Source organism: Megalobrama amblycephala, linkage group LG7 (genome assembly GCF_018812025.1).
Source record: "Megalobrama amblycephala isolate DHTTF-2021 linkage group LG7, ASM1881202v1, whole genome shotgun sequence".
Lineage (NCBI taxonomy): Eukaryota > Metazoa > Chordata > Actinopteri > Cypriniformes > Xenocyprididae > Megalobrama > Megalobrama amblycephala.
The window spans coordinates 40939596-40959163 of NC_063050.1; the positions used below are offsets into that span (position 1 = coordinate 40939596).

General features: G+C 38.8%; 1 protein-coding gene across 1 annotated transcript in view; it reads right to left on the reverse strand.

The window, feature by feature from the left end:
• Window positions 1-19568, reverse strand: part of si:ch211-197n1.2 (EF-hand calcium-binding domain-containing protein 6) — a 43975-nt gene that overhangs the window by 11053 nt on the left and 13354 nt on the right. The window contains exons 10-12 of the mRNA XM_048197471.1: window positions 16240-16347; window positions 15762-15827; window positions 14133-14243 (exon numbers count right to left, since the gene is read on the reverse strand). Coding sequence (XP_048053428.1) covers window positions 14133-14243; window positions 15762-15827; window positions 16240-16347 — 285 coding nt within the window. The remainder of the gene's footprint in view (window positions 1-14132; window positions 14244-15761; window positions 15828-16239; window positions 16348-19568) is intronic.

Below are 19568 nucleotides of genomic sequence, written 5' to 3' on the forward strand. Positions count from 1 at the left end.
ACACAAAACACATCCAAAACGGGAAAGAGCTTTTTGATTGACTGTACAAATGGCTTTGACACAAAACTTGAGGTATATATTTAAAGACTGCTGAAAGCTACAGAAAAGAGAAGCAAATGGAACACTGCAATTCACAGAAACAGCTGGACTCCAGCAGAGAAACATGGATTTTCAGTTATCATTTTGTGTCAGATTGTTGGATTTTGAGGTAAAATCATACTGTATATATTGTATTGTTATATATTATGTTGACAAATCATCAATTAAATATTTTCCATCTAATATATTCTGCATAATTGTGTGTTTTTAAATAAACACTGACAAAAACTATACTATAAAACTAAATGTTTTAGGGATGGACAATACGACGATATATATATAACATTGATATAAGTGATTACGCGCATTTAAACCTACCTATATTGTAGTTATATAAAATATTCACAGGCAGATTTGCTTTATGTTTTTCCCCGGCGTCGAAATCAGGCACATATAAATGTCAGGAAACACGACTCCTGGCTGCATGTCAATATCCATAGATTAAGTTTATTTGACAAGTTGTAAGAAACACTTTTGAGTCCAACCTTTAGTGTAATCGTTTGATTTAGCCTTTGTTTCCATAGCTGCAGTATATGTTTCCATGACAACTCATTACCTACACCTGTTCCTTGTTAGCCTCTTGTTTGCATGTATATATACCCCTGTGTTTCAGTCCTTGTTTCTCGGTTGTTTCATTTGCACACCTATGTAAAGCTGTTGCGTTTCTTGTTCTGCCGTTGGAGTATGATCTTTGTCTTCCTGTTTGGATTTATGTTTCTTATGTTGGATTATCTTGATTTGAATGCTTGTGGAATAAATACTGCTTGCAAATAGATCCTTGCCTCTCCTCTTCCCTGCTAACCATGACATAACGACGACCAGAAAAAAATATAGATCTAGCAGCAGTAAACCTCCTTCTCTGCACTCAGGATGGTCGTTCCCTCTAGGACCATACCAGTGAGTTTTTGGTCCTTGCTTATCAGACCCACTACCCTGACAGTGCTTTGATTTCCTTTTATTATGCTTGACTCAATGAACAGTTAAAAAACAAGATTCCTTTTTATGGTCCTTGAAGGAGTTTTGTGGATCCTGTTGGGCTCGTGCTTTCGAAGAGTGGTTCCAGTTTAATGAAAAGTTTTCAGGTAGAATTAGTGTATTCTACCAATAAATAAATAAATAAATAAACACACACACACACACACACACACACACACACACACACACACACACACACACACACACACACACACACACACACACAAACACACACACACACACAGGTGCTGGTCATATAATTAGAATATCATCAAAAAGTTGATTTATTTCACTAATTCCATTCAAAAAGTGAAACTTGTATATTATATTCATTCATTACACACAGACTGATATATTTCAAATGTTTATTTCTTTTAATTTTGATGATTATAACTGACAACTAAGGAAAATCCCAAATTCAGTATCTCAGAAAATTAGAATATTACTTAAGACCAATACAAAGAAAGGATTTTTAGAAATCTTGGCCAACTGAAAAGTATGAACATGAAAAGTATGAGCATGTACAGCACTCAATACTTAGTTGGGGCTCCTTTTGCCTGAATTACTGCAGCAATGCGGCGTGGCATGGAGTCGATCAGTCTGTGGCACTGCTCAGGTGTTATGAGAGCCCAGGTTGCTCTGATAGTGGCCTTCATCTCTTCTGCATTGTTGGGTCTGGCATATCGCATCTTCCTCTTCACAATACCCCATAGATTTTCTATGGGGTTAAGGTCAGGCGAGTTTGCTGGCCAATTAAGAACAGGGATACCATTGTCCTTAAACCAGGTACTGGTAGCTTTGGCACTGTGTGCAGGTGCCAAGTCCTGTTGGAAAATGAAATCTGCATCTCCATAAAGTTGGTCAGCAGCAGGAAGCATGAAGTGCTCTAAAACTTCCTGGTATATGGCTGTGTTGACCTTGGACCTCAGAAAACACAGTGGACCAACACCAGCAGATGACATGGCACCCCAAACGATCACTGACTGTGGAAACTTTACACTTGGCCTCAAGCAACGCGGATTGTGTGCCTCTCCTCTCTTCCTCCAGACTCTGGGACCCTGATTTTCAAAGGAAATGCAAAATTTACTTTCATCAGAGAACTAAATTTTGTACCACTCAGCAGCAGTCCAGTCCTTTTTGTCTTTAGACGCTTCTGACGCTGTCTGTTGTTCAAGAGTGGCTTGACACAAGGAATGCGACAGCTGAAACCCATGTCTTGCATACGTCTGTGTGTAGTGGTTCTTGAAGCACTTGACTCCAGCTGCAGTCCAGTCTTTGTGAATCTCCTCCACATTTTTGAATGGGTTTTGTTTCACAATCCTCTCCAGGGTGTGGTTATCCCTATTGCTTGTACACTTTTTTCTACCACATCTTTTCCTTCCCTTCGCCTCTCTATTAATGTGCTTGGACACAGAGCTCTGTGAACAACCAGCCTCTTTTGCAATGACCTTTTGTGTCTTGCCCTCCTTGTGCAAGGTGTCAATGGTCGTCTTTTGGACAACTGTCAAGTCAGCAGTCTTCCCCATGATTGTGTAGCCTACAGAACTAGACTGAGAGACCATTTAAATGCCTTTGCAGGTGTTTTGAGTTAATTAGCTGATTAGAGGGTGGCACCATGTGTCTACAATATTGAACCTTTTCACAATATTCTAATTTTCTGAGATACTGAATTTGGGATTTTCCTTAGTTGTCAGTTATAATCATCAAAATTAAAAGGAATAAACATTTGAAATATATCAGTCTGTGTGTAATGAATGAATATAATATAAAGTTTCACTTTTTGAATGGAATTAGTGAAATAAATCAACTTTTTGATGATATTCTAATTATATGACCGACACCTGTATGTATGTATGTGTGTATATGTATATATATATATACAGTACAGTCCAAAAGTTTGGAACCACTAAGATTTTTAATGTTTTTAAAAGAAGTTTCGTCTGCTCACCAAGGCTACATTTATTGAATTAAAAATACAGTAAAAACAGTAATATTGTGAAATATTATTACAATTTAAAATAACTGTTTTCTATTTGAATATATTTCACAAAGTAATTTATTCCTGTGATGGCAAAGCTGAATTTTCAGCATCATTACTCCAGTCTTCAGTGTCACATGATCCTTCAGAAATCATTCTAATATGCTGATTTGCTGCTCAATAAACATTTATGATTATTTTCAATGTTGAAAACAGTTGTGTACTTTTTTTTTCAGGATTCCTTGATGAATAGAAAGTTCAAAAGAACAGCATTTATCTGAAATACAAAGCTTCTGTAGCATTATACACTACCGTTCAAAAGTTTGGGGTCAGTAAGAATTTTTATTTGTATTTTTTTTAAAAGAAATTAAAGAAATGAATACTTTTATTCAGCAAGGATGCATTAAATCAATCAAAAGTGGCAGTAAAGACATTTATAATGTTACAAAAGATTAGATTTCAGATAAACACTGTTCTTTTGAACTTTCTATTCATCAAATAATCCTGAAAAAAAATATTGTACACAAATATTTTGTACAATTGTACACATTAAATGTTTCTTGAGCAGCAGATCAGCATATTAGAATGATTTCTGAAGGATCATGTGACACTGAAGACTGGAGTAACGATGCTGAAAATTCAGCTTTGCCATCACAGGAATAAATTACTTTGTGAAATATATTCAAATAGAAAACAGTTATTTTAAATTGTAATAATATTTCACAATATTACTGTTTTTACTGTATTTTTAATTCAATAAATGTAGCCTTGGTGATCAGACGAAACTTCTTTTAAAAACATTAAAAATCTTAGTGGTTCCAAACTTTTGGACTGTACTGTATATATATATATATATATATATATATATATATATATATATATATATATATATATATATATATACACACCGATCAGGTGATCATTATGACCACCTACCTAATATTGTGTTGGTCCCCCTTTTGCTGCCAAAACAGCCCTGACCCATCAAGGCATGGACTCCAATAGACCCCTGAAGGTGTGCTGTAGTATTTGGCACCAAGACGTTAGCAGCAGATCGTTTTAGTCCTGTAAGTTGCGAGGTGGGGCCTCCATGGATCAGACTTGTTTGTTCAGCACATTTCACAGATGCTCAATTGGATTGAGATCTGGGGAATTTGGAGGCCAAGTTAACACCTCAAACTCCTCAAACCATTTCTGAACCATTTTTGCTTTGAGGCCAGGCTCATTATCCTGCTGAAAGAGACTACAGCCACCAGGAAATACCTTTTCCATAAAAGGATGTACATGGTCTGAAACAATGCTTAGATAGGTGGTATGTGTCAAAGTAACATTCACACGGTTTGCCAGCAGAACATTTCACAAAGCATCACACTGCCTCCACCGGCTTGCCTTCTTCCTATAGTGCATCCAGGTGCACTGTGTTCCCCAGGTAAGCAAAGCACACACACCCGGCCATCCACGTGATGTAAAAGAAAACGTGATTCATCAGACCAGGCCACCTTCTTCCATTGCTCTGTGCTCCGTGGTTCTGATGCTCACGTGCCCACTGTTGGCACTTTCAGAGGTGTACAGGGCTCAGCATGGGCATCCTGACTGGTCTGCAGCTACGCAGCCCCATACGCAACAAACTCCAATGCACTGTGTATTCTGACACCTTTCTATCTGAACCAGCATTTACTTCTTGAGCAATTTGAGCTACATTAGCTCATCTGTTGGATCGGACTCCACGGGCCAGCCTTCCCTCCCCACGTGCATCAATGAACCTTGGCCGCCCATGACCCTGTCGCCGGTTCACCACTGTTCCTTCCTTGGACCACTTTTGATAGATACTGACCACTACAGACCGGGAACACCCCACAAGAGCCGCAGTTTTGGAGATGCTCTGACCCAGTCGTCTATCACATGCGTCAGTGTGATAGGGTGTGTTAAGTATATTCTGTGAGATATTTCTGAGTTTTGGTTATTAAAGATCCTGTTTCCTGTTCATCCTCATCCTCATAATGAGCTTCATCCAGCATGTTACATGACAGAATACGGGCCCTCCAAGTGAGTAACAACGATGGAAATTGCAGCCATCAGTGTGGTAGCACAAAGCTACATGTGTGGAGTTATTTTCATTTTTCAGAAGGGACGTAGTTTGGAGGAATTTTTCAAGGAGTTTTTGGAAGCCAACCAGCAAGCAAGCTCTTTGTGATGACTTCACCCTTATGGAGGGCTTTTGGTATGGGCTGGACGATGAGACCCAACTGCGGACGCCAAGAGGGGACTCCTACTGGACCTTAGCTCAGTATGTTAACATTGCTCTGTGGTTGGATGGGTCCTCATTCACCACGGGAGAAGCAGAAGAGGATGCCATTCCCATCGTCCAGCCTTCCCTCCCAAGCCTGAAAAGAGGACAAATGGATACATCGCCTAGGCGCCAGAGCCCCGTGAAGTGTCTGACCAGGTGTGTGAGCCGTTAGTAGACTTTTTTGGAGAGGTTATGCCCCTTGTTTCTCCTGTGTTCCCTGATTCTCCTGAGCGCTCTGTATCTCCAGCGACTACTGATTCACCACCACCCCGTTTCTCCAGTGTCCCCTGATTCTCCTGAACACTCTGTATCTCCAGCGACTACTGATTCTCCAGCACCCCCTGTTTCTCCAGTGTCCCCCGATTCTCCTGTGCGCTCTGTATCTCCTGTGTCCCCTGAATTCCCTGAATGCCTGCCCAGCCTCCCGCCTCCTCATTCATCCAGTTCCTCAGCCCCACCATTGCTGCTGACCTTCAGCCACTCTGCATCTCCCACATGCCATTTGGATATGCAGAGTGTCTTCAGGCCACCAGATCTGTCTCGCAGAGAGTATCCCCTGTGTCCGCCTCCAGCCTCTGTGCCCCCTGCTCCACCTCAGCCTGTCGACATTTCGGCTCCACCGGAATCTGGACTGGCCTGCCACGATTGAGCATCCCAAGCCTGAAAAGAGGACAAATTGATACATCGCCTGGGAGCCAGAGCCCCGTGAAGTGTCTGACCAGGTGAGTGAGCCGACAACATTGTGTGTCACTGAGGGAGTGCTTGTGGAGCTCGAGGGCTGGAAGGAAAGCCCAGCCCACAACACCACCGCTGTGGTTGAGATGACTGTAGTCCCTGGCAGTTATACTGAGGACCTGAAAAATATTTTTGAGGATTTAGTAGACTTTTTTGGAGAGGTTATGCCCCTTGTTTCTCCTGTGTTCCCTGATTCTTCTGAGCGCTCTGTACCTCCAGCGACTACTTATTCTCCACCACCCCCTGTTTCTCCAATGTCCCCTGATTCTCCTGAACACTCTGTATCTCCAGTGACTACTGATTCTCCAGCACCCCCTGTTTCTCCAGTGTCCCCCGATTCTCCTGTGCGCTCTGTATCTCCTGTGTCCCCTGAATTCCCTGAATGCCTGCCCAGCCTCCCACCACCTCATTCATCCAGTTCCTCAGCCCCACCATTGCTGCTGACCGTCAGCCACTCTGCATCTCCCACATGCCATTTGGATATGCAGAGTGTATTCAGGCCACCAGATCCGTCTCGCAGAGAGTATCCCCTGTCTCCGCCTCCAGCCTCTGTGCCCCCTGCTCCACCTCGGCCTGTCGACACTTCAGCTCCACCCTGGCTCCTCCCTCCCTCGGCTCCACCGGTATCACCAGCCATATGGCTTCTCCGGGCTCCCTCGTCTCCTTCCAGCTCCACCTTGGTCAGCCATCGACCTGCCTACACCTACGGCTCCGCCTCCATCCACTGTCCCACCAGCTCAGCCTCTGCCCTCAGGACTTCCGACTCCAGCTTGGATGCTCTTCGCCATGGCTCCACCTCGGTCTCCAGTGCCATCGGTCACGCTTGGGCTCATCAGCTTATCATCTCCAACAGTGTCTTCCTCTTCGACAGCTGAATATCCATCAGTCATCCTCAGTGTACCTCCCATCAAGTCGGCACCATGGCTTATCCCACATTCGACTCCGCCTTGGGGCCTCATCCGGGCCTTCTCCTGCTCCTGGCTCCTTCCACCATTCACTCCCCCTTGGACTGTTTTTGTTTTTGCCCTGGACTCTTTGTTTTTCCTTTGTTTTACAGCCGCCTCCAGAGCCATCGCCCCTCCGCAGTTGGAATATTTACGGCGCGAGGACGCTCCTTGGTGGGAGGGGGCAAACTGTTACATGTATGGTCTGTCTCCTATGTTTCATTGTGTTTTTGGTTCAGTCCTGTGACCTAGTTTTTCCTGAGTTGTCAAAATTAGTAATTTCATTCACCTGTTGTTCTTTAATTATCTCATTAGCTCCTTTTGTTTGATGTGACTATTTAAGTTCTGAATTTTCTGTCATTTGTTGTCTGTTTTCGTCAATGTGATAGTGTGTGTTAAGTATATTCTGTGAGATATTTCTGAGTTTCGGTTATTAAAGAGCCTGTTTCCTGTTCATCCTAATCTTCATGGTCTTCATTCAGCATGTTACGTGACATATATGATATATAATATTAATATTATATTTGATTTTAATTAATTATTTTTTAATTAATAATTATTTTTTGTCTTTTTGACATGTTAAATATTATTTAGATTAATATACACGTAATTTAGATTGCCACCCAAGTTCAGATCTGATTCAGAGTCATTGGCAGACCCCCTCTCTGCCTAAGATGACTGATCTTCAGAAAGGATAGACAGCATGTTGTTTTAACAGACGAGGGGTCGGTTGAACTCCTTGTGGACCCACTGTTCTCCACAAGCGTAGATAGAGGGATTTGAAATTAAAAGAAGAGGGAACTTGAAGGAGGAAGGAGTCCCATCACTCGCAGAGACGAGACGCCCACAGAGATAACTGGTGAATGAATGGGCTGCTTATTTCGCTTTCATTTCATCTCGTCTGAGGATGGATGGACTGAGTGAGAGAGTGAAAGAGAGGAATAAGTAGATGCACATTTATCCCGTTTGGACTGTATTGTTCTGTTTAATCTGGGCCACCATCTGAGAGCAGGAGACGTGTGTGTGGAGAGAGGAATGTGTGAAAGAGACTACATGAGCCACATGAATGAGCTGCAGGGGACTGAAAATGTGTGTGTGTTTGCACAATTATTGTTATAAAGATTGTTATAAAGATTGTTATGAGATTTTTTTTTTTTTATGTTTTTGAAAGAAGTCTCTTATGCTCACAGACGCTGCATTTATTTAAATAAGAATGGTAAAAAGGGAATAATGTAAAATATAATTACAATTGGTTTCTATTTTAATATATTTTAAAATGCAATTTATTTCTGTGATGGCAAAGTTTACATTTAAGCAGCCATTGCTCCAGTGTCATATGATCCTTCAGAAATCATTGTGATTTGGTGCTCAAGAAACATTTTGTCTTATTAACAATGTTGAAAACAGTTAGTTGGAATATAAATCTTTAGTAACATTTCAAATGTCTTTTTAACTGTCACCTTTCTGTCACGACGGGTGGATGGATGGATGTGCTTTTTAGGTTGGTTTGCGGATGATGGTCAGTTTATCTGTCTGTCGATATCGACTTCTATAAATTTATATGTATGTTTTTAACATATGTATGTATTTTTTGCCTTTGTGTATAGCCACAATATGTGTGTGTGTGTGTATGTGTGTTTGTGTCCAGTTTCCCCTACAGCTGCAGCTTCAGCGGATTACCCATCATCCACACGGCAACATTACACAAGTCGTTCTTTGAACAAAAGTCATGGCTGCTATTAATGAGATGGTAATCCCGGGCACCGCTACCTCCCAGATCTGCTTCCACTGACAGGGGAAGAATGTCCAAACGGTCTGCTCACAACACCCAGCACAACACTGAGGCCATTGTCACCAGCGCTGGTCTGAGCCCTGGACCCAGCTCAAGGAGTTATCCCCTTCCATCCCAATCCTGTCCCCACACCCCCGTCTCAACCCCTTCACACCCCATGAATAAAAATTAAAGCCCTAAATGGGTGGAGGAAGGAAAGGAAAGAGAGAGAGGGACCGAAGAGAGAGAAAGAGGAAAAACAAAATGTTTTGCTGGAGATTAGTGTGGGATATCTGGGATTTTGACGTCTGTGGTTCCCACACGAAGATCTGACATCTACACATCCTATGACTCCTTGGTTTCGTGGTCTCACCATAGGGACCACACAAACTGTGAGGGGCCCAACAACCCTTAGGCCACTTTAAAACCATAGAGAGAGGCAGACAAATCAAACTAAATCGAAGCTGATGAAACTATCTTAACGCTACAACTATTACCAGATGTTTACAGTAAAAAACTAAAAAACAAAAACACCAACTAATATACATTAATTTTTCATTCTGGAGCCATCAGAAAGTAAATAACTTATGATAGATCAGATCTTCATACTTTTTGAGAAGTATAAATTATATTATTATATAATAATACTAAAGCACAGCCTTTAAATGTACACAGGGAATAGAGTAACGTGAAATTCATCTTCATGGATATGACTATACCTATATTATATTATATTATGTTATGTTATACATTTTTTAAAGAAATCTTTTATGCTAACCAAGGCTATTTACTTGATGAAAAATACAGTAAAACAGTAATATTTATTAGCAATTATTGCAATTTAAAAACATATTTTTCTATTTTAATATTTTTCTATTATAATAAAATATAATTTAATCCTGTGATGGCAAAGCTGAATTTTTAGCTGTCATTACTCCAGTCTTCAGTGTCACATGATCCATTAGAAAACATTCTAATATGCTGATTTGATGCTCAAGAAACATTTCTAATTATGTTCATATTATTAAAAGCCTCTTTTCCACCATTGGGCCAAACAGTTCTTATATGCTAAGGAAAGGTTCCAGTCATGTCTTTCCACACCCGTAAGACCCACGTTTCCTTTTCAGAACACAAATTAAGATATTTTTGATGAAATCCGAGAGGTATCTGACTCGTTCAGCGCTTCCAGGTTCTACGTCAGAACACAGACTCATTATTGGCTGACTTCATATAATAAAGTTGTTATTTTTGTTTTGTTTTTGCGCACAAAAAGTATTCTCGTCGCTTCATAACATTAAGGTTGAACCACTGCAGTCACGTCGACTGTTTTTAACAATGTCTTTAGTACCTTTCTGGACCTTAAATGTGGTGGTTAAATTGCTGTCTATGGACGAGTCAGATACCTCTCGGATTTCATCAAAAATATCTTAATTTGTGTTCCAAAGATGAAAGAAGGTCTTACGGGTGTGGAACGACATGACGGTGAGTAATTAATGACATCATTTTCATTTTTGGGTGAACTAACCCTTTAAGAGTGTATTTCCATTTCTTTTGTTATAGCAACATTAATGAATTTGTTTCTGATCCAAGCTTTAGCAAAGACGCAACTAAAAATATTCTTTAAATTCTGCTCATTTTAAACATCGCTTCATCACTTAGCCTCTGCTCTTCCCAACATCTGATAGAAGCTTTAACTTGAGCTGTCTGACTTTGTGTAGCAAAATCTGATAGTAACAAATAAACTGGTACATTTATTTTGTATTGTTGCTATTAAATGTCCAATATAAGGTTCAATAATGTGATTAAACTCAGAAGAAAGCTAGAGCGGGATGTGAGCGATGTTAATCTGCTGAGGTCTGAATGTTGACAGCTAAAGCTCTGTTTGACTAACATGTCAAAGTTTCACCCAAACAGAGGAAATGCCACACAGGAACTACTGACACTGGGATCAGGCCGCTTTAGCATGAATGATTTAGCATTTCTCATGGGACAGAGGCAGAGCGAAAAGGAAAGAGCGAGAGTTTGTAGCTGTCATTGGCGAGGCATGGTCGGCCTTTCTCACTGTTCTCTGCGAGTATAGAAGTTCTAAAGTTTTCTTTCTCTCTATTCAGGAGGTCCCTTGGTGCATGGGCTTTTTCCCCACTGTTAGTATTACAAAATCCCCATTCAGTATAACCCTTGTCACCTGTCAACTAAGCCAGGCTGGTTTTCTAGGTCTTTATCCCCTACACACACTGAGAGAGAAAATAAAATGAGCAGCTAAGCTTATACCCTGCCCCCATTTAATGCGTGCACACACCCTAGACCCACACACACACACACACACACACACACACACACACACACTAAAACCACATGTCTCAGAGCTGCTACTCTAGCAGATTAAAATTCATTACCCTTTTCTATTTAAGAAACGTTTACATTGCGTTGGTTATTGTTGGTCATTCATTAGGTGGTTAGGGGAGTTCACATGGGTCCCCCAGGGTGGTCAAAACCTAATGCTCATAACCAACCATTTTAAAGCATCTTCACACAAACACAAAATGTGAGGGCTCATTGCAAGAAATCTCCGACAATGCATGTGTTGCATTTATTTCATCATTGGTTTACTACTGTATTTTCAGCAGCATAAAAGTTTGGGTAACACTTCATTATGATAGTCCACCCTAGACATTCTACTAAACTTTGCAACTACAATACATGTCAACTACCAGTCATTAGAGTATTGGTTGACTGTCTGCTTAATATCTGCTAGCACTTTTTTTTAATGGTCTCCCAATAGATATCCTGTATTGTCTATAAGTAAATTTGTAAGTACACGTCAACTTATTCTACTAACCTTAAAATAACAATCTAATACTCTAGTGAGAGTTAGTTGACATGTAGTTGCAAATTTACTTAGTTAGTTAGTGGAATGTCTAATGTAGACTATCAACATAGAGTATAACCAATATTTGAGTTCAAAGTATTTTGAGTTTGAATCAAAGTTTAGATCTTTGTTTGGTATGATAACATACAAAATACTTTATGCCATGACAACTTTCAAGCATATAAGTTAAAATTAAAATGAACTGCATATCTAACTGACTTCTAAATTTGCTAAATTCTAGGATGATTGTAATTGCAAATTAGCTTCAATCATATCAGAGCCATTGTTATGCATACACTTGCACATTATATGAAGTTGTTTTATAGAACTGAACATTATATATTTTTAGGCTAACGTAGGCTATTTCTTTCTGGCATCCAACTGGTCAAGCACAATGACAAAAATACAAAAGCAAAGGAAAGAGCCACCCTGAAGCATGATGTCACAAGAGACCTAATCTCTTCCCTCTTTCTGAATACAAATCATGCAAACTGTTGTAGCCATAAACACACACACACACACACACACACACACACACACACACACACACACACACACACACACACACACACACACACACACACACACACATAACTATTACACATACAATATCAAATGCTTTTTATTTAAATGATGGCTTCTATTGTCTTTTGATCAGATTTTTAAATATTCTAATTTTTAAACTTAGGAAAGGTTGTTACTTGTTGCTGAGATTGAAGCCAACAATAGGCTTGCGGCATGACATGTAATTTCACTGTAATCAAAGAATATCATCATATTTTTTTCTTAGATTTTCAGCATTTACTACAATCAATTAAAATAATAGTTTTTACCTATTTAAAATTAAATGTAGAAATTTATGAGAACAATTAGAACCTTCTAGTTGGAGACTGTTTTCACAAATGGTCATACATTTAAATATTATAAACAAACAAACATCAATTTTCTATGCAACTGAAAAATCCATATTTTGTCACCATTTTTTGGGCCCTATAATACACCCGGCGCAATGCGACGCAAGGCGCAGCGCAAGTGTGTTTGCTAGTTTGCGTCCGGCGCCGTTCGCGTTTTCCCGTTCAGCGCCACGTCCTTAAATTAGTAAATGCATTTGCGCCAGTTAGTGCGCCCATGGGCGTGCTGGTCTAAAAAAGAGGTGTGTTCAGGCGCATTGCCGGCGCATTGCTATTTTAAGGAGCTGAAAATAGACTGCGCCATAGACCAACTCAAACCTGGTCTAAAGTCTAAAGTCAATGGTGCAATATTTTTTTGTTAGAGCGCGTTGGTAGAAACTGCGCCTCTGGGCGCGTCCACAGTGCGCGTTGACTTTGCTTATTACACACAGGGATGCGCATCACACAAACATGCCAAATATTAAAAACCAAAGGATTACAGTGTAAAAGAATATTATTGTGTAGGCTACATAAATATAAAAATGTAATGATGAATAGTCATTGCGTGTATTAGAATTAGACTACCTATTTTCAATTCAGCCTATTACTACTTATAATGATGAACGAAATTGGCTAATTAATTGAACAATCGTGCCAATACACACACATATATATTAACTGACTCATCGTGTGTACGCCATGTAAATAGCAATACGCCATGGCGCGAGCGCATCTTTCTCTTAAAGGGAATGGGAGATGACACTCTGATTGGTTTATTGAATGTTACGCCCATTACTCATTAAGAGAATAGGGACAACCCATTTTAAAAATGCGCCCCCGCGCACGGACCGTTTTTCCGTCGTTAAAATAGCAAAAGTGGATTTGGACACGCCCTGAGTGCACCTGCGCCGTGCGCTTTACACTTTGCGTTTAGATCGTTAAAATAGGGCCCTTTAAGTTAATTACTTTTTACTTTCTTTGGGCTCTGTGGAATGAAATCTTAAAGATCCTTGAAACTACAGGCCTGTTCACACCAAGACTCATAACTATAATGATAAAGATATAGTTCTAAAAATCATTCCAAATATAAAATAATAGAGTCCATGCCACAACCATAACCAAAACAGCACAGAGGAACGATATAGTTGCAATCTCTTTCAGAGCGATTTTTTTTCCAGCTGATGAACGATAAAAACAATGACAGCCAATCACAATCAAGCCTTTAAAGTGGCAGACGACAAAACTGCAGCGCGCTTGTAATAAACAGAATGATATCTTCCGCTGGTGCGGTTGCTAATATTGTTAACGTTATAGTTATCTTTATAGTTATCGTTCTTGGTGTGAACAGGCCTTAATGCTAATCGAGATCCCAAAGCGATATAGACATCTTTTTAAGCTTGAAAGCTTACTAATTCCCTCTTATTACATTTGTAAGACTTATGCAGAACTACCTCTGTGTTCTTTTATTCAGTCCTGCAATATGATGCCAACATTAATTACAAAATAAAACAAATCCAAAACTAGTGTGCCGTTAACATTGATATAGCAAATGTTAAGATGACTGGTCAAAAGGCTCTGTACCTGGTGTCAAAGGCTGCCATGAAGATTGGGTACTGCACATTTCCGTGGTGGTCAAGAGGGAGCCTGTCCAACAGCTGCTCAAACTGAGGGTCGGAAATCTCCAGGCCAAACCTGTGGAGAAGGTCAGGGGAAGGTCAGCACGAGATCACTGATGTCACCACAGGCAGAGAGTCCACTCATGTGGGCCGGCCAGTCCAGCAGGCCTTAAGCATACGCCACTCATTGACCTTCTCGCACACTGCAGAGTCAAGAGGTCGTAAGGTCAACTGCCCTCTTCACCCGGGCATCGCACAGAGCTGGACACACACTGGCCAGTCAATCAAAGGATTAGACTTTACATACACGTATGCACACCCTCAAATATTCACTCACACAAACTACAACCTTCACTCGCTCCAGAAAACACAGATAAAGACAAATGAACTTATCAAAGATTATGAATAAAAATGTGAGATTGTCCTTCAGATCTGACAGACATGGTCCACACCAACTACAATACTACATACTCGAATAAAGAGGATTATGGTGAGGTAAATGTGTTTTAAGGGACAGAGAGAAAAGACAGAGGAGTTTCAAACTTCAGTAATGTGAGTAAATTAGGTTCTCACTCAGTTTAGACTCTAATAAGGCAGGGGCTTTTTTGAGAGGCACCAGTCTAGGTAATGGCTTACTTAGTCCCGTGGCAAGATTAACATATGATCGAAAAAATACTTTCTAACACATGTCAGTCAAGTACAGTGGTTTTCAACTAGGGGGTCTCAGCAAACTTCCAGGGGCCACAAGATGGCTTAAAATAAAGACAAACTTTAAAAATTGTAAGCTGACACTGTATTTCTTATTTTAATTTAACTGTCATTTTTATTTTTGGACAAGTTAAACCATGTTATATGATAGAACTTTAATGTAATTTCTAGGATGAAAAGTCATGAAAATTCAAATAAAAAAATTTAGGATGAGTACACATTTTTACATTTTTCTATTTATGTCATACTCTAAAATATTTTACTGGGTAGACATTGCTGAGAAATTGCAATTTGTAAGTACAAAAAAAAAAAAAATAATAAAATATAAAGATTATAATAAATAATAAAATGCTAAAGAACATTGTTACTGAAACTTATGGAATTATGGAATTTATTTTTTTAATTTAAAATTATTTCATTTAATTATTTTTATATATTGTCAGACCTATTTTCTGTCAATAAAAAAGTTCAAAAATTAGCAGCTTTGTCATTACAACAGAAGTACCAGAAATATATCGGGAGGCCTTGGAGTCAAAAATAGTAGAAAACCACTGGTCTAGTGGTATAGTTTTTACCAAGCAAGGGGACCTGAGTTCCAATCCTATGATAAATGCCCTTTGTGCCATTTTGATGTGTTTTCTGTCACCAAATGAGAGGGCTGATGATAACAACAGGAGTTTTAAAGCAAATATGCTGAAAGTGACACTCGATCAGACCATGTGAATGTGTGATTTCAAACATTTTCTGCCTACAATAATCATGCAGCTTAATTATCAGTTAGTTTTGTTTTGGAAGCTGCATTCAAACTCCACAAATCTAAGGTGTTCCATGACAGACATTAAAGAGAAAATGATTTTATGAAAGATATGAAAGATAAAGCACTTACCTGCTCTCAATAGCAGCTCTAAACTCTTCTTTACTAACAATCCCTCTGTTAAGCTTGTCAATATTCCTATACAAATACATACACAAAGAGAAAGACACACATATATTTGTAAATTAAATTGCATTCTCTTCTCAATAAGTATAATGGAGCATTTGCTAAGGCATAAGCTGTAGGTAAGTAAGAGAAAGGGCTTTTCAAACTCAAGAGAGATGCTTCAAGTTAGAGGATTTGGAGTTCATTTGAGCAGAAGGGTTTCTGTGATGAGGTTCTTAGTAACAACGCAATGGTATAATTAAAGAGACCAAAAAAAACCTGCCAACCTTTGACCCAAAAGGTAGTAAAACATCTTCCGTGTTAAAAGAGAGAGAGAAAAGATACCTGTTCTCAATTTAGATGGTGTTAATGGGGTCTTGTTCACAAGGAGAAAAGAGGAGAAAGAGTAGAAGGAAGAAAGAGAGAGGAATGGGATTGTACTCACTGAAAGGTCTGGAGGAGGGAGAGGTATTCTGACTGAAACAGGCGAGTTAATTTGGCCTCTATGGCACTTAAAGTGGAAGCACAACTGAGGTTCTCATCAGAATGAAACCTACATAAATAAGAAAAAAAGAAAAAGGTTCAAACATCCACTATAACCCTGGAAGCATTTGATTAAAATAATAATAATAATAATAATAAAAAATATATAAGTTAGTTCAGAGAAAATGTATATCATCTTTTGTTTACAGACTGCATTAAATCTAATATTTTGTTATCTATAGCAATGAAATTCATTGATTGCAAAATGTGGCTTAAGTGTCTAAATGCTTTTTGGGGCCACTGTATATTGTCACCATGGTGAAAGGTTTTATACATTGTAACTGTTTGCCTGGCCTATTTTATTCATCTGCCAATCCTTTAAGCTGTGGACCACCCTAATCAAACCAAACACAGCCAGTCTAGGCCTAGGCCTGTTCAGCTGCTGTTTACTCATCCCTGTGTGCTGGGTGACCCAGGGCAGGGAAGAACTATGGGCCGTAAGCTTGTTAGAAATGGAAAGAGTTTGACTACAAGGCTTAAAGATCACTTTCTCTGGATGCTTCTGTGTAATTTGAGCTCTGTGTAAGCAGAGAAAAGAGTTTCTGTTTCCACACTGCTCTGTTACTGATGACAGAATTATCTACACTTATCAGAATCAATATTGTATGTTGTTATATTCCCACCATATACACCACCATTCAAAAGTCTCAGTAAGATTTTAAATTCTATTAAAGTTATTTGATCAAAAAATATAGTAAAAACAGTAATATTGTAAAATACTGGTACAATTTGTTTTTAATCCATTTTAATATATTAGAAAATGTAATTTGTTCATGACTCCAAAGAGGAGTTTTCAGCATCATTACTCCAGTCTTCAGTGTCACATGATCCTTTAGAAATCATTGTAATGTGCTGATTTGGTGCTCAAGTAACATTTATTATTATTATTATTATTATCATCAATGTTGAAAACAGTTGAGCTGCTTAAAGTGTTAGTTCACCCAAAAATGAAAATTCTGTCATTTATTACTTACCCTCATGCCGTTCCACACCCATAAGACCTTCGTTAATCTTCAGAACAAAAATTAAGATATTTTAGTTGAAATCCGATAGCTCCGTGAGGCCTCCATAGGGAGCAATGGACACTTACTCTCTCAAGATCCATAAAGGTACTAAAAACATATTTAAATCGGTTCATGTGAGTACAGTGGTTCAATATTAATATTATAAAGCGATGAGAATATTTTTGGAGCTCCAAAAAAACAAAATAACGACTTATTTAGTGATGGCCGATTTCAAAACACTGCTTCAGGAAGATTCGGAGCACAATGAATCAGTGTGTTGAATCATGATTCAGATCGCGTGTCAAACTGCCAACAGCTGAAATCACGTGACTCTGGCGCTCCGAACAGCAGATTTGATACACTGATTCATTATGCTCCGATGCTTCCTGAAGCAGTGTTTTGAAATCGTCCATCACTAAATAAGTCGTTTTTTGTTTTTTTTTGGCGCTCCAAAAATATTCTCATCGCTTTATAATATTAATATTGAACCACTGTACTCACATGAACCGATTTAAATATGTTTTTAGTACAGTAATGGATCTTGAGAGAGGAAGTGTCCATTCCTCCCTATGGAGGCCTCACGGAGCCATCGGATCTCAACTAAAATATCTTAATTTTTGTTCTGAAGATTAACGAAGGTCTTACGGGTGTGGAACGGCATGAGGGTAAGTAAAAAATGACAGAATTTTCATTTTTGGGTGAACTAACCCTTTAATATTTATCTGCGTAATATTTATGCGGTAACCGTGATACATTTTTTTTCAGAATTCTTTGATAAATATAAAGTTCAAAAGAACTGCATTTATTTGAAATAGAAATATTTTTAACACTGTAAAATATAAATTTGATTAATTTAATGCATCCTTCTTAAATAAAAAATATTAATTACTTTAAAATAATAATAATAATAATAATAATCTTACTGACCCCAAACTTTTGAATGGTAGTGTACAAAGATTTTGTGACTTTGTTTACACACAAAATTCTAATAAGTATTCGGATATTAGATGGATTTAAACAGATTTTGGTTAATATTCAGTTGCATGTGTCATGTAGTGAAGTGATTGTCATATAGAGTATGATGGTCACAGACAGTTGGAGGATATCAAACATGATTGATATTTTAAGCTGATTTTAGAACACATATTGTTTTCATTTGTCACACGTCTCCTAGCAACAAGGCATGTGTTTCTGTATGAGTTTGTTCTGTTCGTCTTAAGCCGTGCACACACTTAACGATTGTAAGGCCGATTATGAATGTAAATTGATACTTATGACTGATCGCGTCCGGTCAGAGCCAGTTGCGTTCAGTCTGCGATTACAGTCGGTGTTCAAATTCCATGTGTAAGTATTTAAATCTCCTTCAGTCACAGGAAACAATCGCTGTATGTTGAGCTCAGTCTTAGAATGTTTTAGCTGGTCGTTAAATGTGTACCCGGCTTTAATGACTGTGAAAGTCTTGTAGTGAAAGTCTGGTAGTGTATGATCCTCAGTCGTTTATTGTATGATGCCCTGTTTTTCTTCTGTAACTATTTACAAAGTCAGCAAGTGTATGATGCAAACTAAGCCAGGATTAGGTCTTAGTTCGGTTAGGGCATTTAAGTAGCTTTTATAAATGTGCCCTTGAAAAAAAAAAACGTTACTGGTGTGGATCTTGACACAAAAAAATTGCACTGGTAAAACAGCTTAAATACTGTGAAACTGGGGGTTAGTGTTTTAAAATCTGTTGAGATTCTAAAAGTCGTGTAGTATATTCCAACTTTAAGGTAACTGGCATACAGTATTAATCCACTTGAATATGGAATATTTATTTATATCTATGCATCTATGTGATTTAATCACTGTGTGAATGCAGCTTAAAGCCGGGGACACACTTAACGATTGTAAGGCTGATTATGACATGCCGAGTCAGAGACAGTTGCATTCAGTCGGTGTTTAAATTCTGTGTGTAAGTATTTAAATTGGCTTCAGTCGAAGGAAACAGTCTTTGTGTGCCGAGCTCAGTCTTAGAATGTTTTAGCTAGTCGTTAAATGTGTCCCTGGCTTAAGACATGCACATAAATGCTTGAAAATATTGGAGATGGAGGGTAACTCAATATACCCTAAACATTAAAAAATAATAATTCTCATTCGTGTACTTAAAGGTGCCCTCGAATGAAAAATTGAATTTATCTTGGCATTGTTAAATAACAAGAGTTCAGTACATGGAAATGACATACAGTGAGTC